The sequence below is a fragment of the Amblyraja radiata genome, chromosome 4 (genome assembly GCF_010909765.2).
Source record: "Amblyraja radiata isolate CabotCenter1 chromosome 4, sAmbRad1.1.pri, whole genome shotgun sequence".
NCBI lineage: Eukaryota > Metazoa > Chordata > Chondrichthyes > Rajiformes > Rajidae > Amblyraja > Amblyraja radiata.
Window position 1 is genome coordinate 121,108,415 of NC_045959.1, and position 24,703 is coordinate 121,133,117.

At 51.4% G+C, this 24,703-nt stretch overlaps 2 protein-coding genes and 1 long non-coding RNA gene across 4 annotated transcripts in view; 2 read left to right on the forward strand and 1 right to left on the reverse strand.

Annotated features, from left to right (window-relative positions):
* LOC116972541 (1-phosphatidylinositol 4,5-bisphosphate phosphodiesterase gamma-1-like) overlaps nt 1-18,765 on the forward strand; it is a 127,882-nt gene extending 109,117 nt beyond the window's left edge. For both annotated transcript variants that reach the window (XM_033020365.1, XM_033020366.1), the window contains exons 27-32: nt 2,379-2,527; nt 4,523-4,637; nt 6,413-6,574; nt 8,367-8,455; nt 11,756-11,940; nt 16,912-18,765. In XM_033020365.1, the coding sequence (XP_032876256.1) occupies nt 2,379-2,527; nt 4,523-4,637; nt 6,413-6,574; nt 8,367-8,455; nt 11,756-11,940; nt 16,912-16,972 (761 nt within the window). In that variant the 3' untranslated portion in view covers nt 16,973-18,765. The remainder of the gene's footprint in view (nt 1-2,378; nt 2,528-4,522; nt 4,638-6,412; nt 6,575-8,366; nt 8,456-11,755; nt 11,941-16,911) is intronic.
* LOC116972542 lies at nt 2,773-3,258 on the reverse strand. The gene is made up of 3 exons (XR_004411828.1): nt 3,232-3,258; nt 3,019-3,053; nt 2,773-2,797 (listed from the first exon to the last, which is right to left on the reverse strand). It is a non-coding gene; the product is annotated as an uncharacterized LOC116972542 (long non-coding RNA).
* Nucleotides 18,766-21,043: 2,278 nt separating the features above from the next.
* phf20l1 (PHD finger protein 20 like 1) overlaps nt 21,044-24,703 on the forward strand; it is a gene marked incomplete at its 3' end in the record, with an annotated part of 88,905 nt that continues 85,245 nt past the window's right edge. Inside the window, exon 1 of the mRNA XM_033020367.1 lies at nt 21,044-21,253. The remainder of the gene's footprint in view (nt 21,254-24,703) is intronic.

A 24,703-nucleotide genomic window follows, 5' to 3' on the forward strand; every position in this document is an offset into this window, starting at 1 on the left:
GTGGGTAAGTTGGGCAGAAGGGCCTGTGACTCTGGTAGTGTACATGGTATGTATGTATAGTAAAGAACTGCAGATGCTGGTTTAAATCAAAGGTAGACATAACATACTGGAGTAACTCAGCGGAACAGGCAGCATCTCTGGAGAGAAGCAATGGGTGACGTTTCGAGTTGAGACCCTTTTTCAGACTGGAGAAGGGTCTCGACCCGAAACGTCATCTTACACATACCATGTACACTACCAGTCATAGATTGATACAGCGTGGAAACAGGCCCTTCGGCCCAACTTGCCCACACCGGTCGATCACCACACTCTCCTAAACACCTTCATTCGAGACCCTTCTTCAGTCTGAAGATGGGTCTCGACCCAAAACGCCACAAGGCTCGGTGTTGGGGCCGCAACTGTTTACCATATATATTAATGATTTGGAAGAGGGAATTAGGAGCAACACTAGCAAGTTTGTGGATGACACAAAGCTGGGTGGCAGTGTGAACTGTGAAGAGGATGTTAGCAGGTTGCAGGGTGACTTGGACAGGTTGAGTGATGCGTGGCAGATGCATGGCAGATGCAGTATAATATAGATAAATGTGAGGTTATCCACTTTGGCAGCAAAAACAAGGGGGCAGATTATTATCTCAATGGGTTAGGTTAGGTAAGGGGGAGGTACAGCGAGACCTGGGTGTCCTTGTACACCGGTCACTGAAAGTTGGCGTGCAGGTACAGCAGGCAGTGTAGAAAGCTAATGGAATGTTGGCCTTCATAACAAGAGGATTTCAGTATAGGAGTAAAGAGGTTCTTCTGCAGTTGTACAGGGCTCTGGTGAGACCACATCTGGAGTATTGTGTACAGTTTTGGTCTCCTAATTTGAGGAAGGACATCCTTGTGATTGAGGCACTGCAGCGTAGGTTCACGAGATTGATCCCTGGGATGGCGGGACTGTCATATGAGGAAAGATTGAAAAGACTAGGGTTGTATTCACTGGAGTTTAGAAGGATGAGAGTGGATCTTATAGAAACATATAAAATTATAAAAGGACTGGACAAGCTAGATGCAGGAAAAATGTTCCCAATGTTGGGCGAGTCCAGAACCAGGGGCCACAGTCTTAGAATAAAGGGGAGGCCATTTAAGACCGAGATGAGAAAAATCTTTTTCACCCAGAGAGTTGTGAATTTATGGAATTCCCTGCCACAGAGGGCAGTGGAGGACAAATCACTAGATGGATTTAAGAGAGAGTTAGATAGAGCTGTAGGGGCTAGTGGAGTCAAGGGATATGGGGAGAAGGCAGGCACGGGTTATTGATTGGGGACGATCAGCCATGATCACAATGAATGGCGGTGCTGGCTTGAAGGGCTGAATGGCCTCCTCCTGCACCTATTGTCTATGTTTCTATGTTGCTATGTCGCCCATTCATTCTCTCCAGTGTCAATATTAGACCACTGCTCCCCCTGCTGGACTATACAATAATTACGTAGACACAAAATGCTGGAGTAACTCAGTGGGACAGGCAGCATCTCTGGAGAGAAGGAATGGGTGATGTTTCGGGTCGAGACCCTTCTTCAGACTGGTTAGGGATAAGGGAAACGAGAGATATAGACGGTGATGTGGCGAGATAAAGAACAATGAATGAAAGATATGCAAAAAAGTAACGATGATAAAGAAAACAGGCCGTTGTTGCTGTTTGTTGGGTGAAAACGAGAAGCTGGTGCGACTTGTGTGGGGGAGGGATAGAGAGAGAGAGGGAATGCTGGGGCTACCTGAAGTGAGAGAAATCAATATTCATACCACTGGGCTGTAAGCTGCCCGAGTGAAATATGAGATGCTGTTCCTCCAATTTGTGTTTTGTCTCACTCTCACTGACAATAATTACAGCAGCTGTGGCAGCATTAGCAGTGCAGTGGTCAGTGTAGTGGTCAACAATGTAGCGGTCAGTCTAGTTTATTGTCACGTGTACCGAGGGACAGTGAAAAGCTTCTGTTGCGTGCTAACCAGTCAGCGGGAAGACAATACATGATTACAATCGACCCGTCCACAGTGTACAGATACATGATGATGGAATAACGTTTAGTGCAAGGTAAAGCCAGCAAAGTCTGATCAAGGGGGTCAGCGCTGAGGTGGAGAGTGGTTCTTCCACCTTGTGTGCCACTTAGATCACTTGCAACTCAACGGTATGAACATCGAATTCTCCAGTTGGTGGTAACTAACCAACAAACAACCGCCCCCACGCGATCACGGGGAGAACGTACAGACATCACCTATAGTCAGGATTGTACCCGGGTCTCTGGCGCTGTGAGGCAGCAACTCTACCGCTGCGCCACCGTGCCGCACAAGTCTAAAGTAAACTGGAATGAAGGTGTTTAGGAGAGTGTGGTGTTGGTCTACAGACAAGCCGATGCAACTGAACCAGGCAATCTTCAGCATGAACGGCCGTTGTGGCTACGTGCTGCACCCCAACATCATGAAGGAGGACATCTTCGACCCCTTCGACAAGAACACCCTGAAAGGTGTGGAGCCCATCACCATCCAGCTACAGGTAAGTGTCTGCCTCTCCCACCACTCACCTGCCCAATGTCCCACTCACCTGCCCCACTCACCTGCCCCACACACCTGCCCCACACCTGCCCAATGTCCCACACCTCCCCCACGCACCTGCCCAATGTCCCACTCACCTGCCCCACTCACCTGTCCCACGCACCTGCCCCACACACCTGCCCCACACACCTGCCCAATGTCCCACACCTGCCCCACGCACCTGCCCAATGTCCCACTCACCTGCCCCACACACCTGCCCAATGTCCCACACCTGCCCCACGCACCTGCCCAATGTCCCACTCACCTGCCCCACACACCTGCCCAATGTCCCACTAACCTGCCCCACGCACCTGCCCAATGTCCCACACCTGCCCCACGCACCTGCCCAATGTTCCACACACATGCCCAATGTCCCACTCACCTGTCCCAATGTCCCACTCACCTGTCCCACTCACCTGCCCCACGCACCTGCCCCACGCACCTGCCCCACACACCTGCCCCACACACCTGCCCAATGTCCCACACACCTGCCCCACGCACCTGCCCAATGTCCCACTAACCTGCCCCACGCACCTGCCCAATGTCCCACTCACCTGCCCCACGCACCTGCCCAATGTCCTGCACACCTGCCCCACGCACCTGCCCAATGTCCCATTCACCTGCCCCACGCACCTGCCCAATGTCCCACTCACCTGCCCCACACACCTGCCCAATGTCCCACTCACCTGCCCCACGCACCTGCCCAATGTTCCACACACATGCCCAATGTCCCACTCACCTGCCCAATGTCCTGCACACCTGCCCAATGTCCCACTCACCTGCCCCACGCACCTGCCCAATGTTCCACGCACCTGCCCAATGTTCCACACACATGCCCAATGTCCCACTCACCTGCCCAATGTCCTGCACACCTGCCCAATGTCCCACTCACCTGCCCCACGCACCTGCCCAATGTTCCACGCACCTGCCCAATATTCCACGCACCTGCCCAATGTCCCACTCACCTGCCCCACGCACCTGGCCAATGTTCCATGCACCTGCCCCACGCACCTGCCCAATGTCCCACTCACCTGCCCCACACACCTGCCCAATGTCCCACTCACCTGCCCCACGCACCTGCCCAATGTCCCACACACTTGCCCAATGTCCCACACACTTGCCCAATGTCCCACACAAAGACACAACTATAAACACAACCAACAGCATCAGGCCAAGCTTTGAATGGTCAGTAGAAAGAGAGCACCAGAAGAGTCCAGAATGTTTCATCGTCCCCTAACAGAACAAGGACATTCTTACTTGCAGCAGCACAACAGACTATGTACACTTATCTCGTAAGGAAATAGCATAGAAAGAACATCTCCAATACCTGAGGAAAGGACATGATCTTAGGGCTGAGGGAATCAAGGGATATGGGGAGAAGGCAGGAACGGGGTACTGACTGTGGATGATCAGCCATGATCACATTGAATGGCGATGCTGGCTCGACAGGCCGAATGGCCTACTGCACCTATTGTCTATGTTTTTATGCAGGTCAGGCAGCATCTCTGGAGAGAAGGAATGGGTGACGTTTCAGGTTGAGACCCTTCTTCAGACTGAGAGTCAGGGGAGGGGGAGACTAGAGATATGGAAGGGTAATGTGTGAAAACGACAGATCAATGGGGACGATGGTCAAGGGAATGTAGAATAGATCGTTGTTCGCTGTGGGGAAGGTGACATCGAGGCGTACATTCCGTAACATTTAATCAGGAGGACAGTGAAACTAGTTGGAGAACTAGGGTGGGGGAGGGAGGGAGAGAGAGGGGGGAAAGCAAGGGTTACTTGAAGATGGAGAAACAGAGGTTGCGATGAGCCGATTACCACTGGTCTCCATCGCTGGTGATGGTGGGGCAATGGGCCAGGGACCTCACTAACTCCTGTCCATCCCGGTGGGGCAGGGATCTCACTCCTGGCGATGGTGGGGCTGGGTCTTCACTAACTGCGGCCTCCTGAACCACAGATCCTGGGTGCTCGGCACCTGCCCAAGAACGGAAGGAGCATCGTCTGCCCGTTTGTGGAGCTGGAGGTTTGTGGAGCGGAGTACGACAACAGCAAGTACAAGACAGAGGTGGTGGGTAAGTCACCCCCTCCCCCCCCGGATCACACGGCAAACATGCCACGTGCGTTCACACCCGTCCCAGAGACACACCTGTCCCAGAAACACACCTGTCCCAGAGACACACCTGTCCCAGAGACACACCTGTCCCAGAGACACACCTGTCCCAGAGACACACCTGTCCCAGAGACACACCTGTCCCAGAAACACACCTGTCCCAGAGACACACCTGTCCCAGAAACACACCTGTCCCAGAGACACACCTGTCCCAGAGACACACCTGTCCCAGAGACACACCTGTCCCAGAGACACACCTGTTCCAGAGACACACCTGTCCCAGAGACACACCTGTCCCAGAGACATACCTGTCCCAGAAACACACCTGTCCCAGAGACACACCTGTCCCAGAGACACACCTGTCCCAGAGACACACCTGTCCCAGAGACACACATGTCCCGGAAACACACCTGTCCCGGAGACACACCTGTCCCAGAAACACACCTGTCCCAGAGACACACCTGTCCCAGAGACACACCTGTCCCAGAGACACACCTGTCCCAGAGACACACTCGCCCTCATCATACTGAGATGAGAAAAACCTTTTTCACCCAGAGGGACAATACATAATAGACAATAGGTGCAGGATTAGGCCATTCGGCCTTTCGAGCCAGCACCGCCATTCAATGTGATCATGGCTGATCATCTACAATCAGTACCCCGTTCCTGCCTTCTCCCCATATTTCCGCTATTTTTAAGAGCCTATTTAGCTCTCTCTTGAAAGCATCCAGAGAACCTGCCTCCACCACCCTCTGAGGCAGAGAATTCCACAGACTCACCACTCTCTGTGCGAAAAAGTGTTTCCTCGTCTCCGTTCTAATTGGCTTACACCTTATTCTTAAACTGTGGCTCCTGGTTCTGGACTCCCCCAACATCGGGAACATGTTTCCTGCCTCTAGTGTGTCCAAGCCCTAAATAATCTTATGTGTTTCAATAAGGTACCCTCTCATCCTTCTAAACTCCAGAGTGTACAAGCCCAGTGGCTCCATTCTCTCAGCATATGACAGTCCCGCCATCCTGGGAAATAACCTTGTAAACCTACGCTGCACTCCTTCAATAGCAAGAATGTCCTTCCTCAAATTAGGGGACCAAAACTGCACACAATACTCCAGGTGTGGTCTCACTAGGGCCCTGTACAACTGCAGAAGGACCTCTTTGCTCCTAAACTCAACTCCTCTGGTTATAAAGGCCAACATGCGGAGGGACAGAGAGAGGGGATGTACGGGTTACTTGATGTTCGAGAAATCAGCGGCCCAAGCGCACTATGAGATACTCTTTCCATGCTGTGTCACTAAACTCGTCAACTCAAATAGGGGCGGCACGGTGGCGCAGCGGTAGAGTTGCTGCCTCACAGCGCCAGAGACCCAGGTTCCATCCCAACTACGGGTGCTGTCTGTACGGAGTCTGTACGTTCTCCCCATGACCCGCGAGGGTTTTCTACGAGATCTTCGGTTTCCTCCCACACTCCATAGACGTACAGGTTTGTAAAATTGTCCCGAGTGTGTGTAGGGTAGTGTTAATGTGCGACGATCGCTGGTCGGCACGGACTCGTTGGGCCGAAGGGCCTGTTTCCCGCGCTGTATCTCTAAACTCAACTGAACTAAACTAAAACTCATCTCAACTCAAACAAAAACAATCCCAAAACTGAAACCCAACTCATGACTAAGACATGTTCTTTAGGCTGCATGTTTGTGTGATGTTAGTGTGTTCTCTCTCACTCTCCCTCTCTCTCTGCAGCTGACAACGGTCTCAACCCCGTCTGGCTCTTCAAGCAGTTTGTCTTTGATGTCAACAACCCCAGCTTTGCCTTCCTGAAGTTCATTGTGTACGATGAGGACATGTTCAGTGACCCCAACTTCCTGGCGCAAGCCACCTACCCCGTGACCGGGCTGAAAACAGGTAACGGTGCCCAGTCTCAGCTCACGGTGCTGTAGAGTAACACGGCGTGATCGCCAGCACGGTGCCCAGTCTCAGTGTTGTAGAGTAACACAAAGCAATCAGCCAGCACGGTGCCCAGTCTCAGTGTTGTAGAGTAACACAAAGCAATCGCCAGCACGGTGCCCAGTCTCAGTGTTGTAGAGTAACACAAAGCAATCAGCCAGCACGGTGCCCAGTCTGTGTTGTAGAGTAACACGGCGTGATCGCCAGCACGGTGCCCAGTCTCAGTGTTGTAGAGTAACACAAAGCAATCAGCCAGCACGGTGCCCAGTCTCAGTGTTGTAGAGTAACACGGAGTGATCGGCAACACTGGTGGTGAGCGAAGAACCGTGCACAGGTGTTATAGAGTAACACTGAGCGATCGGCAATAGAGCTACAGAGTGATACAGTGTGGAAACAGGCCCTTCAGCCCAACTTGCCCACACTGGCCAACATGTCCCTGGTGCCCAGTCTCAGAGCATGGTGCGGTATAGTACGGGACTGTTGACAATACTGCTGGTGAGAGAGCACACAGTACCTACATCGTTTAAAAGGACACGTTGTATATTAATGTTTAAGAAAGAACTGCAGATGCTGGAAAAATCAAAGAAGACAAAAATGCTGGAGTAACTCAGTGGGTGAGGCAGCATCTATGGAGCGAAGGGATAGGTGACGTTTTGGGTCGAGACTGGAGAAGGGTCTCGACCTGAAATGTCACCTATTCCTTCGCTCCAAAGATGCTGCCTCACCCACTGAGTTACTCCATCATTTTTGTCCACCGTTGTATATTAATGATGTGGACGAGGGGCTTTGTGGCCAAGTTTGCAGATGATGTTAAGATAGATGGAGGGGGAGGTAGTGTAGAGGAAGCAGGGACTCTGCAGAAGGACTTGGTAATAAGAATAAAGACATAGACTATTTTCTAAATGGCGAGAGAATCCAGAAATCTCTGCCTTAAAAATATCCACTGACTTGGCCTCCACGGTCTTCTGTGGCAAAGAATTTCACAGATTCACCTCCCCCTGACTAAAGAAATTCCTTCTCATCTCCTGCCGAAAAGAACGTCCTTTCATTCTGAGGCTGTGACCTCTAGTCCTACTCTCCCACTAGTGGAAACATCCTCTCCACATCCACTCTATCCAAGCCTTTCATTATTCTGTAAGTTTCAATGATGTCTCCTCTCATTCTTCTAAACTTCAGTGCCGTCAAACGCTCATCATATGTTAACCCACTCATTCCTGGGATCATTCTTGTAAACCTCCTCTGGACCCCCTCAAGAGCCAGCACATCCTTCCTCAGATATGGTGCCCATCTCACCCAAATCACTCAAATCACCAAATCACTCAAATCAAATCACCTACCAGTCTAAGTAGATGACCACTGTTGCTTGTTTATTTATTTATTGATCATTTTTCCATTTCTGAACTGACTTAATTTTCATGACATCAAAGTGATTTCATGATTCCACTTGTTTAAGATACTGGAAAAATCGAAGGTAGACAAAAATGCTGGAGAAACTCAGCGGGTGAGGCAGTATCTATGGAGCGAAGGAATAGGTGACGTTTCGGACAAAAATGCTGGAGAAACTGTCTGAAGAAGGGTCTCGACCCGACACCTATTTCCTTCGCTCCATAGTTGCTGCCTCACCCGCTGAGTTTCTCCAGCATTTTTGTCTACCTTTCATGAATTCACTTTGCCATTTTGTGATTTTATGACAAAACATCTTTAACTCTTTGTCAGACTGACCAAAGGCTTGTTGTGGTTCTTTCTGCAGGATACAGATCGGTGCCGCTGAAGAACAGTTACAGCGAGGAGCTGGATTTGGCATCCCTGCTGGTTCACATCGAGATAGTCAATGCCAAGGTAGTGTACTGTTTGTGGACTCATGCACACACACTGGGGAATGTGGAGTAGCTCTGAGTGACAGGGATCTTCACCAACTCCAACTGGGGAATGTAGTTCCGAGCGACAATAATCTTCATCAACTCCAACTTAGGAATGTAGCTCAGAGCGACAGGGATTTCACCAACTCCAACTGGGGAATGTAGCTCAGAGCGACAGGGATCTTCACCAACTCCAACTGGGGAATGTAGCTCAGAGCGACAGGGATCTTCACCAACTCCAACTGGGGAATGTAGCTCAGAGCGACAGGGATCTTCACCAACTCCAACTGGGGAATGTAGCTCAGACCTACAGGGATCTTCATCAACATCTTCGTAGCACAGCTGCTCACAAATGACCATTCGTCCAATGGGCTCTTTCTCATTGAAACTTATTGAAGGCCAGGATAGAGTGGATGTGGAGAGGATGTTTCCACTAGTGGGAGAGTCTAGGACCAGAGGTCACAGCCTCAGAATAAACGGATGTATCTTTAGAAAGGAGATGAGGAGGAATTTCTTTAGCTGGTTTACATCCTTTCCCAACTGTATCTCTCACCTAAACTGCACTGAACGTTCCTGTAGCAAAGGTGGGCAGCATCTTGAGATCCTTGTCTTGGTCTGTAGATGTACACTGACATCTTGGCTGCTTGCGGAACAGCGGGGGCTGGAGCGAGGGGAAGCAGGGATAGAAGCCGTTGTTCCATCGTGGCGTACTGACTTCGGGAAGTGTTTGAGCTACCAAAGTTGTTCCTTCTCCACACCAGATACGTTACTCCTTAAGGGCCCAACTACGGGTGCTGTCTGTACGGAGTTTGTACGTTCTCCCCGTGACCTGCGTGGGTTTTCTCCGGGTGCTCCGGTTTTCTCCCACACTCAAAATACATGCAGGTTTGAAGGTTAATTGGCTTTGGTAAAAATTGTAAATGGTCCCTGCTGTGAGTAGGATAGTCCTTGTGTACGGGATCGCTAGTCAGCACAGATTCAGTGGGCTGAAGGGTCCAACTCCGTGCTGTAGCTCTAAACTAAACTGTACCTTTTCATACTTCTAGTTTCCCTCTCCCCCGACTCTCAGTCCGAAGAAGGATCTCGACCCGAGATGCATGCCGCTTGTCCCGCTGAGTTACTCCAGCATTTTGCGTCTATCTTCGGTGTAAACCAGCACCTGCAATTCCTTCCTAAACTGAACTATTATGGACAGCTGAGAGATGGGTGTTTAGTTTAGAGATACAGCGCGGAAACAGGACCTTAGTCCCACTGAGTCCGTGCCGACCAGCGATCCCCGCACACTAACACTATCCTACACACACAGGAGAGACAATTACAATTTTTACCAAAGCCAATTAACCTACAAACAATAGACAATAGGTGCAGGAGTAGGCCATTCTGCCCTTCAAGCCAGCACCACCATTCAATGTAATCATGGCTGATGATCCCCAATCAGTACCCCGTTCCTGCCTTCTCCCCATATCCCCTGACTCTGCTATCTTTAAGAGGACTATCTAGCTCTCTCTTGAAAGTATCCAGAGAACCTGCCTCCACCGCCCTCTGAGGCAGAGAATTCCACAGACTCACAACTCTGTGTGTGAAAAAGTGTTTCCTCATCTCTGTTCTAAATGGCTTACCCCTTATTCTTAAACTGTGGCCCCTGGTTCTGGACTCCCCCAACATCGGGAACATGTTTCCTGCCTCTAGTGTGTCCAAACCCTTAATAATCTTGTACGTCTTTGGAGTGTGGGAAGAAACCGAAGATCCTGGAGAAAACCCACGCAGGTCACGGGGAGAACGTACAAACTTCACACAGAGAGCACCCGGGGTCAGGATGGAACTCGGGTCTCTGGCGCTGTGAGGCAGCAACTTTACCGCTGCTCCACCGTGCTGACATGGTGTTGTGCTTGTACATTGAGCCGGCTGTGTAGATATGCTACATCCTGCTGACTGTAGGGCAAAGGAACAGTTGCAAGGAAGTCCTTCAGCCCACGCTGGGAGTGTTTGCAAAAAGAGTTGACGTATTTAATCCCACGCACACACACCTCTGCTCCCTGCAACCACCACAACTACCTACTGCTCTGTTACTGTCTTTCCTCAATAGTGATACAGCACGGATAGAGATAAAGCCAATTAACCTACAAACCTGCACCACTTTGTAGTGTGGGAGGAAACCGGAGCACCCGGAGAAAACCCACGCAGGTCACGGGGCGAACATGCAAACTCCGTACTGGATGAGGGTGGGGGTTGGGTGCCGACCAACTGACCAACAGAGGGTGGGGGGTGGGTGGAACAAGCTGCCGGACCAGGCTGTTCAGGCAGCGACTATCCCAACGCTTAACAAACAGACAGGTTTGAAGGGATATGGGCTGGTGTGAGGAAAATGGGCCGAAGGGCTTGTTTCCATGCTGTATAACTGTGTCTCCATGTCTCTGTGACTGTGACTCTGTGACTCTGTGTCTCTGTGACTCTGTGTCTGTGTCTCTGTGACTGTGTCTCTGTGACTGTGACTCTGTGTGTGTGTCTCTGTGACTGTGTCTCTGTGTCTCTGTGTCTCTGTGACTGTGTCTCTGTGACTGTGTGACTGTGTCTCTGTGACTCTGTGTCACTGTGACTGTGTCTCTGTGTCTGTGTGACTGTGTCTCTGTGACTGTGTCTCTGTGACTCTGTGACTCTGTGTGTGTGTCTCTGTGACTGTGTCTCTGTGACTGTGTCTGTGACTGTGTCTCCGTGACTCTGTGTCTCTGTGACTGTGTCTCTGTGACTCTGTGTCTGTGTCTCTGTGTCTCTGTGTCTCTGTGACTGTGTCTCTGTGACTGTGTCTCTGTGACTGTGTCTGTGACTGTGTCTCCGTGACTCTGTGTCTCCGTGACTCTGTGTCTCTGTGTCACTGTGTCTCTCTGACGCTGTGTCTCTGTGACTGTGTTTCTGTGAATCTGTGATTCTGTGACTGTGACTCTGTGACTGTGTCTCTGTGACTGTGTCTCCGTGACTCTGTGTCTCTGTGACTGTGTCTCTGTGACTGTGTCTCTGTGACTGTGTCTGTGACTGTGTCTCCGTGACTCTGTGTCTCTGTGTCACTGTGTCTCTCTGACGCTGTGTCTCTGTGACTGTGTTTCTGTGAATCTGTGATTCTGTGAATCTGTGATTCTGTGTCTCTGTGTCTCTGTGACTGTGACTCTGTGACTCTGTGTCTCTGTGACTCTGTGACTGTGTCTCTGTGACTGTGTTTCTGTGTCTCTGTGATTCTGTGACTGTGTCTCTGTGACTGTGTGCCCCTCTGTCCCACCGTCAACAGGAGGAGGATGATGAGAACCTGTACTCGTCCATCCAGCAACTGCGTGACCGGACCAGCGAGCTGAGCAGCCAAGTGTCCAGCTACCAGAGCAGCAACAGCGCTGACTCCCACTACCAGCAGCGGCTGGCCGAGCTGCGGGTGGTTCAAGACCAGCTCCAGGAGCTAACGGAGGCTCGCAACAAACGGTAAACGGGGAGCGTGGGGGAGAGGAGACCCGTGGGGGAGAGTGAGGGGCGGTGTAGGGGAGAGGAGAGACTCGAGACAAACGGTAAACTGGGGATCCAAGATGCTGCCCAGCCCAGGCAACTGTCTGTGTACTGGCCACAGAAACAGATCTACAATCACACATTACAATCTCTCTACACTCTTCAATCTCTACTCCTACAGAAACATTTCTTACTCTAACTATGATCTTCTTAAACTCCTCTATCCTCAGACTAGCTTTAATCAGACTTTGCTGGCTTTACCTTGCACTAAATGTCATTCCCTTATCATGTATCTATCCTTGTGATGGTCATGGTGGTGCAGCGGTAGAGTTGCTTCCTTTCAGCAAATGCAACACCGGAGACCCGGGTTCCATCCCAATTACGGGTGCAGTCTGTACGGAGTTTGCACGTTCTCCCCGTGACCTGCATGTGTTTTCTCCGGGTTCTCTGGTTTCCTCCCACACTCCAAAGACGTACAGGTTTGTCGGTTAATTGGCTTGGTGTAAATGTAAAAATTGTCCCTAGTGTGTGTAGGATAGTGTTAGTGTGCGGGGATCGCTGGGCGATACGGACCCGGTGGGCCGAAGGGCCTGTTTCCTCACTGTATCTCTAAACTAAACTAAACACTGTGAATGGATCATTGTAATCATGTATTGTCTTTCCGCTGACAGGATAGCACGCAACAAAAGCTTTTCACTGTACCTCAGTACACGTGACAATACACTAAACTGAACCTGGTGGGGGAGACTGTAAACATGGGCGGTGTAAGGGAGGGGAGAGACCCACAACTAGTGGTAAACAGTGACACTGGGGCCCACAACAAACCAAGCCAGTGTGCCTTCTAGAGTCATAGAATGATACAGCGTGGAAACGGGACCAGCCCAACAATGTCCCCGCTACACTAGTCCCACCTGCCTGTGTTTGGTCCATATCCCTCCATACCTGTCCTATCTATGTACCTTCCTTCTCCCCGCCACCCCCTATCAGTCTGAAGAAGGGTTTCAGCCCGACATGTTACCTATTTCCTTCGCTCCATAGATGCTGCTGCACCCGCTGAGTTTCTCCAGCATTTTTGTGTACCTTTGATTTTCCAGCATCTGCAGTTCCTTCTTGAACACTATCTATGTACATGTCTATTTCTTAAACGTTGAGATATTCCCAGCCTCAACTACCTCCTCTGGCAGCTTGTTCCATACACCCATCACACTTTGTGTGGAAAAGTTACCCCTCAGATTCCTATTAAATCTTTTTCCCTTCACCTTGAACCTATGTCCTCTGGTCCTCAATTCTCCTACTCTGGGCAAGAGACTCTGTGCATCTATCTTTGAAACATATAAGATTGTTAAGGGCTTGGACACACTAGAGGCAGGAAACATGTTCCCGATGTTGGGGGAGTCCAGAACCAGAGGCCACAGTTTAAGAATAAGGGGTAAGCCATTTAGAACGGAGACGAGGAAACACTTTTTCTCGCAGAGAGTGGCGAGTCTGTGGAATTCTTTGCCTCAGAGGGCGGTGGAGGCCGGTTCTTTGGATGCTTTCAAGAGAGAGCTAGATAGGGCTCTTAAAAATAGCGGAGTCAGGGGATATGGGGAGAAGGCAGGAACGGAATACTGATTGGGGATGATCAGCCATGATCACATTGAATGGTGCTGGCTCGAAAGGCCAAATGGCCTACTCCTGCACCTATTGTCTATTGTCTATCCGATCTATTCCTCTCATGATTTTATACACTTCTATAAGATCTCCCCTCATCCTCCTGCGCTCCAAGGAATAGTCCCAGCCTATTCAACCCCTCCCTGTAGCTCACACCCTCGAGTCCTGGTTTGTGAGAGTCATTGGAGACATGATGAATCTCCTCAGTATCTTTGGCAAATAGAGGCCTTCTTGTTTGCCGCTTCAATGTGGTCGTTAGATTCTCATTTAGATCACTACAAAAACAAATTAAAACCGATAAAATCTGACGAAAGGTTATCAAGCGGAAACATTTCCCCGTTTTGTCTTAATGTAGATACTGGGCTGAGTGTTTCAAGCACTTTGTCTTCTTCCTCTTGCGTATGGCGTGCACAGTCTAAAGTTGTCGGACAACTTGTTCTATTTGATCTTATTTGATTGTGCACGCCGGGTTGATTGCATTTGTCGAAACAGGGAGGACCACGTGAAGGTTGCAATCTCCCACCCCGAAAGCACTTTGTCATTAATGTTTCAGTTATTTAAAAGTCGATAGGACAGGTACATGGATAGGACAGGTACGTGGATAGGACAGGTACATGGATAGGACAGGTACATGGATAGGACAGGTATATGGATAGGACAGGTACATGGATAGGACAGGTACATGGATAGGACAGGTACGTGGATAGGACAGGTACGTGGATAGGACAGGTATGTGGGTAGGACAGGTATGTGGGTAGGACAGGTACATGGATAGGACAGGTACGTGCATAGGACAGGTACGTGCATAGGACAGGTACGTGGATAGGACAGGTACATGGATAGGACAGGTACATGGATAGGACAGGTACATGGATAGGACAGGTACATGGATAGGACAGGTACATGGATAGGACAGGTACGTGGATAGGACAGGTACATGGATAGGACAGGTACATGGATAGGACAGGTACATGGATAGGACAGGTACATGGATAGGACAGGTATGTGGATAGGACAGGTACGTGGATAGGACAGGTACATGGATAGGACAGGTACATGGGTAGGACAGGTACATGGATAGGACAGGTACGTGCATAGGACAGGTACGTGCATAGGACAGGTACGTGGATAGGACAGGTACATGGATAGGACAGGTACATGGATAGGACAGGTACATGGATAGGACAGGTACATAGATAGGACAGGTATGTGGGTAGGACAGGTACATGGGTAGGACAGGTACATGGATAGGACAGGTACATGGATAGGACAGGTATTTGGGTAGGACAGGTACATGGGTAGGACAGGTACATGGATAGGACAGGTACGTGGATAGGACAGGTATGTGGGTAGGACAGGTACATGGGTAGGACAGGTACATGGGTAGGACAGGTACATGGGTAGGACAGGTACATGGATTGAACAGGTACTGATAGGACAGGTACATGGATAGGACAGGTACATGGATAGGACAGGTACGTGGATAGGACAGGTACGTGGATAGGACAGGTACATGGATAGGACAGGTACATGGATAGGACAGGTACATGGATAGGACAGGTACGTGGATAGGACAGGTACGTGGATAGGACAGGTACATGGGATAGGACAGGTACGTGCATAGGACAGGTACGTGCATAGGACAGGTACGTGGATAGGACAGGTACATGGATAGGACAGGTACATGGATAGGACAGGTACATGGATAGGACAGGTACATAGATAGGACAGGTATGTGGGTAGGACAGGTACATGGGTAGGACAGGTACATGGATAGGGGTAGTGGTAGACAGGTATGTGGGTAGGACAGGTACGTGGGTAGGACAGGTACATGGATAGGACAGGTACGTGGATAGGACAGGTATGTGGGTAGGACAGGTACATGGGTAGGACAGGTACATGGGTAGGACAGGTACATGGGTAGGACAGGTACATGGATTGAACAGGTACATGGATAGAACAGGTACATGGATAGGACAGGTATATGGATAGGACAGGTACATGGATAGGACAGGTATGTGGGTAGGACAGGTACATGGGTAGGACAGGTACATGGATAGGACAGGTACATGGATAGGACAGGTATGTGGGTAGGACAAGTACATGGGTAGGACAGGTACATGGGTAGGACAGGTACATGGGTAGGACAGGTACATGGGTAGGACAGGTACATGGGTAGGACAGGTACATGGGTAGGACAGGTACATGGGTAGGACAGGTACATGGGTAGGACAGGTACATGGATTGAACAGGTACATGGATAGAACAGGTACATAGATTGAACAGGTACTTGGATAGGTGGATAGGACAGGTACATGGATACGTCAGGTACATGGATAGGTCAGCTTTGGAGGGATATGGGCCTAACGCGGGAAGGTGGGGTTAGTGTAGATGGGACATGTTGGTCGGTGTGGGTGAGTTGGGCTGAAGGGCCTGTTACTGTGTTGCATGCCTCTACAGTCATAGCTTAGTTTATTGTCACATGTAGCGAGGTACAGTGAAAAGCTTTTGTTGCGTGCTAACCAGTCAGCAGAAAGACAATACATGATTACAATCGACCCGTCCACAGTGTACAGATACATGATAAGGGAATAACGTTTAGTGCAAAGTAAAGCCAGCAAAGTTCGATCAAGGATAGTCCGAGGGTCACCAATGAGGTAGATAGTAGTTCAGGACTGTGGACAAGACAGAGTCTGTGGAATTCTCTGCCTCAGAGGGCAGTGGAGGACCGTTCTCTGGATGCTTTCAAGAGAGAGCTAGATAGTGCTTTTAAAAATAGCAGAGTCAGGGGATATGAGCAGAAGGCAGGAACGGGGTACTGGTTGGGGATGATCAGCGTACATGGGTACGTAATTGAATGGCGGTGCTGGCTCGAAGGGCCAAATTGCCTACTCCTGCACCTATTGTCTATTGACTGCTCTCTGGTTGTGGTAGGATGGTTTAGTTGCGTGATAACAGCTGGGAAGAATCTGTCCCTGAATCTGGAGGTGTGCGTTTTCACACCAGGACTAAAGAGCCTATAGGGCCTGTCCCACTTAGGCCACTGCCAGGAACTAATTTTAATGGGGACAACCTACGACAGCACCTATGATACCTGGCGACAACACCTATGACAGCAAATATTGTCGCCACAGTCTCCGAAAAATTTTCAACATGAGGTCGCCCAAAAAATTGCCTAAGTGGGACAGGCCCATAAGTCTATGAGCCAAGACCCAGTGTGTATAATCGACCGTTTACATTGATATAGCATGGGTGATATTTTACTCAGTCCCTCTCTCGTTTCCTTTCTCCTTGTAGCCTGATTGAGAAGAAGAAGCGGGATCGACTCCGGCAGCAGGTGGTGAGCAAGAGGAACTGACCACCGCCAACACCCGGCATCACCCACGCTGCCAACTGACCGCCAGCCACCGGCTCGCCGTTTCCATGGAAACCCTCTGCCAACTCGGCCTACACTGGGGCAAAGCCTGGCGGATTCCATTCAGCCCAGGGAGCAGCAGTCCAGCCCAAGCCTTGTGGCAGCAAGATCACAGACTAACGGAATGTGTAGGAAGGAACTGCAGATGCTGGTTTACACCCAAGATATACAAAATGCTGGAGTAACTCAGCGGGACAGGCAGCATCTCTGGAGAGAAGGAATGGGTGACGCTTCGGGAAGAAGGGAGACCTGCAAGTTGTTTCTTGTCAAACACTTAGCCAGCACTCTTCATTTAAGATTATTAAGAGATTGGACAGGCTAGATGCAGGAAACATGTTCCCTATGTTGAGGGAGTCCAGAACCAGGGGCCACAGTTTAAGAATAAGGTGTAGGTCATTTCGGAGTGAGATGAGGAAAAATAATTTCACCCAGAGAGTTGTGAATCTGTGGAATTCTCTGCCACAGAAGGCAGTGGAGGCCAATTCACTGGATGTTTTCAAGAGAGAGTTAGATTTAGCTCGTAAAGCTAACGGAATCAAGGGATATGGGGAGAAAGTAGGAACGGGGTACTGATTTTAGATGATCAGCCATGATCACAGTGAATGGCGGTGCTGGCTTGAAGGGCCGAATGGCCTAATCCTGCACACATTTTCTATGTTCTACAGAGGATCCAGGACAATCCAGGATTGTCGTGTGAACATCCAGCCTGATTTTCTGTTCTATTTCACCTCCTGCGTTGGGCCGAATGGCCTACTCCCGCACCTATTGTCTATGTAACTATGACCTGAAACGTCACCCATTCCTTCACTCCAGAGATGCTGCCTGTCCCGCTGAGTTTCTCCAGCATTTTGTGTCTCTCACAGACAAACGTTTCAGCTCTGTGCCTTTTAACATTTCTCTATTTCCCCTCTCACCGTGTCATGTTGGCAGATGACTGGCTCTTTTCTAAACTGTCCCAGCGTCGGGATGATGTTTTGAACATTGTGTTTTCCCATCAGTTTGAGAGCAGCTCGCCGTTCCCGACAGACTAGGGCACGGTGATGCGCGGCGATAGTTTCTCTGCCTCTGTTGTTCACTCACCTCCACCCTGGATGTTCTGTGTGTGTGACACGTTCACTCTGAGTGTCACCTTCATACTCTCCCCATCGCCCGTTGTAGAGTAACTGGAGAGCTGCCAGTACATAAAGTCACCGTGGTTTATCACACCCAGAAACTATGCACACACGGCTGAGGATAGATATCCTCTGTAGTTGGGACGTTTGTCCGTGTGTTGCTCAATCAGGGCGCAGCCTGAACAGAAAGAAAACGCAGACAGAAAACGCACATGCGTTTTTTGGAGATGTTTCGATCTCTTGTTTAGTTATGTATTGCTCTGCTGGGAGCAGGTTTCTTTGTTTGTACCCTGCAACTGGCTTTGCCCAACTCACCCAGTTGCCCACTGTTGGTCGGGCTGGAGACCGGTGCCAGCGACTATCACACACACGCACACGAACACGCCACAGGGGACTTTTTTCTTTAAAGAAATGATTATTTTTCCAGGTTTCAACTGTACAAAGTGATGAGGGCGAGCGAGGCTCAGCGTATAGGCAGAGCACTAGAGGCCCAGCGTATAGGCAGAAGCCAGCACTAGCAAGCGTAAATAACACATGTAAAGCAACGATGTAATGCAGCTTTTATGTTGACAGCTGATACACGGCTGAGAGCAAGCAGACCCAATAAACAGTGTTAATACCACAGCTCCTGCTACCTTTATTTTACTTTAAGAAGGGAGGCTGGGAATGGAGGAGTTACTTGAATTTAGAGAAATCAATATTCATATCGTAGATACAAAATGCTGGAGTAACTCAGCAACTGTCAGGTATGAGGGGTTATGGGGAGAAGGCAGGAGAATGGGGTGAGGAGGGAGAGATAGATCAGCCATGATAGAATGGCGGAGTAGACGGCGGCACGGTGGCGCAGCGGTAGAGTTGCTGCCTTACAGCAAACGCAGAGACCCGGGTGCGATCCTGACTACGGGTGCGGAGTTTGTACGTTCTCCCCGTGACCTGTGTGTGTTTTCTCCGTGATCTACGGTTTCCTCCCACACTCCAAAGACGTACAGGTTTGAAGGTTACTTGGCTTCGGTAAATGTAAAAATAGTCCCTAGTGTGTGTTTGCGAATGGCCTGTTTGCGCGCTGTATCTCTAAACTAAACTAAACTTGATGGGCCAAATGACCTAATTCTTCTCCTATCGCTTATGACCATATGATCTCTGGAGAGAAGGAATGGGTGACGTTTCGGGTCGAGACACTTCTTCAGACTGGTTAGGGATAGAGATATAGAGACATGGGTGAGAGAACAATATTTCTAACCAGTCTGAAGAACGGTCTCGACCAGAAACGTCACCTATTCCTTCTCTCCAGAGATGCTGCCTGTCCCGCTAAGTTACTCCAGCATTTTGTGTCTATCTTCGGTTTAAACCAGTATCTGTAGTTCCTTCCTAAACATGTACATGTCCAAGTGCCTTGTCCATGTTGAATGGATAGGGAAGAAAGACAGAAAATGCTGGAGTAACTCAGCGGGACAGGCAGCATCTCTGGGGAGAAGGAATGGGAGACATTTCGGTTCGAGACCCTTCTTCAGACTGGTTAACGTCCAGAACTAGGGGTCACAGTTTAAGAATAAGGTGTAAGTCATTTAGGACTGAGACGAGGAAACACTTGTGAATTTGTGGAATTCTGTGCTGCAGACGGCAGTGGAGGTAAATTCACTGGATGTTTTCAAGAGATCAAGGGATATGGGGAGAAGGCAGGAACGGGGTACTGATTGTGGATGATCAGCCATGATCACAGTGAATAGCGGTGCTGGCTCGAAGGGCCGAATGGCCTACTCCTGCACCTGTTTTTCTGAGCCGGTGCCCACAGGTGTGAGCCAGTCCCCACAGGTGTGAGCCGGTCCCCACAGGTGTGAGCCGGTCCGCACAGGTGTGAGCCGGTCCCCACAGGTGTGAGCCGGTCCCCACAGGTGTGAGCCGGTGGCCAGGTGTGAGCCGGTCCCCCGCAGGTGTGAGCCGGTCCCCACAGGTGTGAGCCGGTCCCCGCAGGTGTGAGCCGGTCCCCGCAGGTGTGAGCTGGTGGCCGCAGGTGTGAGCCGGTCCCCACAGGTGTGAGCTGGTGGCCGCAGGTGTGAGCCGGTGGCCAGGTGTGAGCCGGTCCTCCGCAGGTGTGAGCCGGTCCCCACAGGTGTGAGCCGGTCCCCACAGGTGTGAGCCGGTCCCCGCAGGTGTGAGCCGGAGGCCAGGTGTGAACTGGTGGCCGCAGGTGTGAGCCGGTCCCCACAGGTGTGAGCCGGTGGCCAGGTGTGAGCCGGTGGCCAGGTGTGAGCCGGTCCCCACAGGTGTGAGCCGGTCCCCACAGGTGTGAGCCGGTCCCAGCAGGTGTGAGCCGGTCCCCGCAGGTGTGAGCCGGTCCCCGCAGGTGTGAGCCGGTCCCCGCAGGTGTGAGCCGGTCCCCGCAGGTGTGAGCCGGTGGCCAGGTGTGAGCCGGTGGCCAGGTGTGAGCCGGTCCCCGCAGGTGTGAGCCGGTCCCCGCAGGTGATGCCGAACTCACCTGGGCTCCATCACGCAGGTGGGCCTGACCTGGCCCGGCTCCAGATGCGACGCTGGGCTACGCGCTGACGTCACGGGACGCGGGGAGGCGGTGCGTGCTGACGTGTAGCGTGCGTGCATACGTGTCAGCGTGCTTGATGCCGCCTCGCAGTGAGGGCGGGCACTGCGTGCTGACGTCGCCGTGAGCGTGCAGACGGTGCGTGGTGACGCAGGGACTGCGCGATGACGGGCGGGGGACTGTGCCACTTGACGTTGTGTGCTGTGCGCTGACGTTCGTGCGCCGCGCTGACGTAGAGGGGCCGGTGCGCGCTGACGTCGTGTGCTGCGCGGTGACGTTCGTACGACGCGCTGACGTCGTGTGCTGCGCCGTGACGTCGCGGGGCCTGCGCGGGAGGCGGCGGCGGGCTGGCGGTGGACGGACGGACGGACGGACGGCGCCGGGACAGGGACACGGACAGGAGCCGGGAGCGGCGGCAGCAGCAGCAGCAGCGGCGGGGAGAGGAGCCGGGGCCGGGGGGGCAGCGAGAGGCGGCGCGGGCCGAGCGAGGGCCGTTGATGGGCAGCGGGGCCGCTCCCACCTCCGGCAGCGCAGGTGGACGGCGGCGAGCCGGGGGCCCGGGCCGGGCCGGGGCAGCAGGTGAGGCCGGGGCTGTGTGTGGGGACAGGGCCGGGGCTGTGTGTGGGGACAGGGCCGGGGCTGTGTGTGGGGACAGGGCCGGGCCGGGTCCGGTCCGGGGCAGTAGGTGAGGCCGGGGCTGTGGTGGGGGACAGGGCCGGGCTGTGGTGGTGGGGGCCCGGGCCGGGACAGCAGGTGAGGCCGGGGCTGTGTGTGGGGACAGGGCCGGGCCGGGGCAGCAGGTGAGGCCGGGGCTGTGTGTGGGGACAGGGCCGGGGCTGGGTGTGGGGACAGGGCCGGGGCTGTGTGTGGGGACAGGGCCGGGGCAGCAGGTGAGGCCGGGGCTGTGTGTGGGGACAGGGCCGGGGCTGTGTGTGGGGACAGGGCCGGGCCGGGGCAGCAGGTGAGGCCGGGGCTGTGTATGGGACAGGGCCGGGCCGGGGGAGAGTGGGCCCGGGGGCTGTGTGTGAGGCCGGGGCCCGGGGACGGGCACTGTGTGTAGGGGGAGAGGGTCCGGGGGCCGGGCAGGGGGAGAGGGTCCTGGGGCCGGGCGGGCGGGGGCCGGGGGAGGTGGCCAGCCTGGGGGAGAGAGGGCCCCGTGCGATGGGGCAACAGTGCCCCAGCTGCTTGCAGCACCGGCCCGGCCCTCCCTCTCTCCCCATCCATGTGGCCGCGGTCCAACCCGGACTAGGACAGGAGCTCCGCTCATTCCGGCACCGGCACCATGGGCCGAAGGACCTGGCCCAGCTCCAGCACCGGGGAACTCACTGATACCCCGCTGAGAATGAATGATATACTTACATTATATGTTCATAAAGGATAGGAGCAGAATTAGGCCATTCGGACCATCAAGTCTACTCCACCATTCAATCATGGCTGATCTATCTCTCCCTCCTAACCCCATTCTCCTGCCTTCTCCCCATAACCCCTGACACCTGTACTAATCAAGAATCTATCTATCTCTAGCTTAAAGATATCCGCAGCATGTGTGTGTATATACGTGCATATATATAGTGTGTGTGTGTGTATATATATATAATATATTCAGGCAGCATCTCTGGAGAGAAGGAATGGGTGACGTTTCGGGTCGAGACCCTTCTTCAGACTGATGTCAGGGGAGTGGGCGGGGCAGAGATAGTATATGGTCAGAGACAGTAAGACTGGTGGGAGAGCTGGGAAGGGGGAGGGGATGGAGAGAGAGGGAAAGCAAGGGCTATTTGAAGTTAGAGAAGTCAATGTTCATACCGCTGGGGTGTAAGCTGTCCAAGCGACGTACGAGGTGCTGTTCCTCCAATTTGTGCTGGGCCTCACTCTGACAATGGAGGAGGCCCAGGACAGAAAAGTCAGATTGGGAATGGGAGGGGGAGTTGAAGTGCTGTTCCACCGGGAGATCAGATAGGTTAAGGCAGACTGAGCGGAGGTGTTCAGTGAAACGATTGCCGAGCCTGCACTTGGTCTCGCCGATGTACAGGTGTTGACACCTGGAACAGCGGATACAGTAGATGAGGTTGGAGGAGATGCAAGTGAAGTATATCTATGTATATGTATATCTATGTCCGTGTAATTATATATGTGTGTGTGTATATGTCAGTATATACATGTGCGCGTAATTAAACCCTTGTAAGGCAGTTTTACAATTGTATCTGCTGAAAGGATTGTACTGGTAAGCTTGCCAATAGGACTAGAATGGTCAGCCCACCTTCATGTTCAGCCCATCGTCTACTCCTGCACCTATTTTTTATGTTTCTATGAATCTGCTCCACCATTCAATCATTGCTGATCTATCCCTCCTAACCCCATTCTCCTTGCTTCTCCCCATAACCCCTGACACCCGTACTAATCAAGAATCTGTCTATCTCTGCCTTAAAAATATCCATTGACTTGGCCTCCACAGTCGTCCGTATCAATGAATCCCACAGATTCACCACCCTCTCGCTAAAGAAATGTCTCTGCATCTCCTTCCTAAAAGAACGTCCTTTAATTCTGAGGCTGTGACTTCTAGCCCTGGACTCTCCCACAAGTGGAAACATCCTCTCCACATCTGGAGGGCAATCATTCTACCCTGGCTGACGGAATAAGGACCGGGGTGAGACATGGGACGTTCTTTCCCCAGGAGGATTAGCACCACACTTGAAAGCTGACACAATGAGTGACAATCCAGGCTGCTCTGTCTGTAATTATACATCTGACTGTCATTGAGCGGAAAGGAATGCCGAGAAGATTTAAGTTCATAAGTGATAGAGGCAAAATTAGGGCATTCGGCCCATCAAGTCTACTCTGCCATTCAATCATGGCGGATCTATCTCTCCCTCCTAACCCCATTCTCCTGCCTTCTCCCCATAACCCCTTACACCCGTACTAATCAAGAATCCATCTATCTCTGCCTTAAATATATCCACTGCTGCTTAATGAAGGAGCATCCTATCTGCAGATTTGTTTTGCGGATAATTGAACCCAATGTAAAGGAAAAAGTGTTGATTTAGAAGTAAACCTGCAGCTGAATTGTTTGGCCAATGTGAAATGTCAATTTACTTATTTATTGGGAGTGGTTTTTGTTGTATTGACGAAGAAGTCCCTGGGGGTGGTTGGCATGATGCGAAGCATGATAGTTTATTGCAAAGCCCTCTGGTGAACCACATGCACATTCACCAGGCGGTGAGGCAGAAGTATCTGTGCACTTAACTCGACAGATTCTTTTGGAAGGTTGTATTTAATGAATTTTCTTTTATTTAGGGTTAATCAGTTGTGTGACTGCTGGCTTGTTGACACCTGTCACTAAGAATGAAGGCAGAACGAGGGTTTAGTCAATAATGTGTTGTGAAGTTTGTTTTATTAAAAGATTCAGAGTTATTCATCATGGAGACAAGTTGGGCCGAAGGGCCTGTTTCCATGCTGTGCCACTCTATGAGACAGCCTCTTTGGCTAAAGTCCATGCCAACTAAGACATGTGTCTGTGCAAGTCCCACTTACCTGCGTTTGGCCCATATCTCTCTACACTCTTCCCATCCATGTACCAGTCCAAATGTCTTTTAAATATCATAGTTGTATCTACTTCTTCCACCACTTCTGGTAACTCTTCCCTTGTACCCACCACACATCTTATGGTCACGATCCAAACAATGTCCCGCGGATCACCTTTCAGTCATTCCGTCCCACCTGAAACACATGCATTCGAGTTCCATACCCTGGCTGTCTCCCCTATCTATGCTCTAAACATGCTCTAAAGCTCTACATCGTCACTCCTCAGTGTCCTTCATTGCATGACACAGTCACAGCCTCTCCAATATCCTTATAATTCAACCACTCCAGTCACAGCACGATCCTTTGACAGAGAAACTTTCAAGAGAGAGCTAGATAGGGCTCTTGAAGATAGGGGAGTCAGGGGATATGGGGAGAAGGCAGGAACGGGGTACTGATTGGGGATGATCAGCCATGATCACATTGAATGGCGGCGCTGGCTTGACGGGCCTT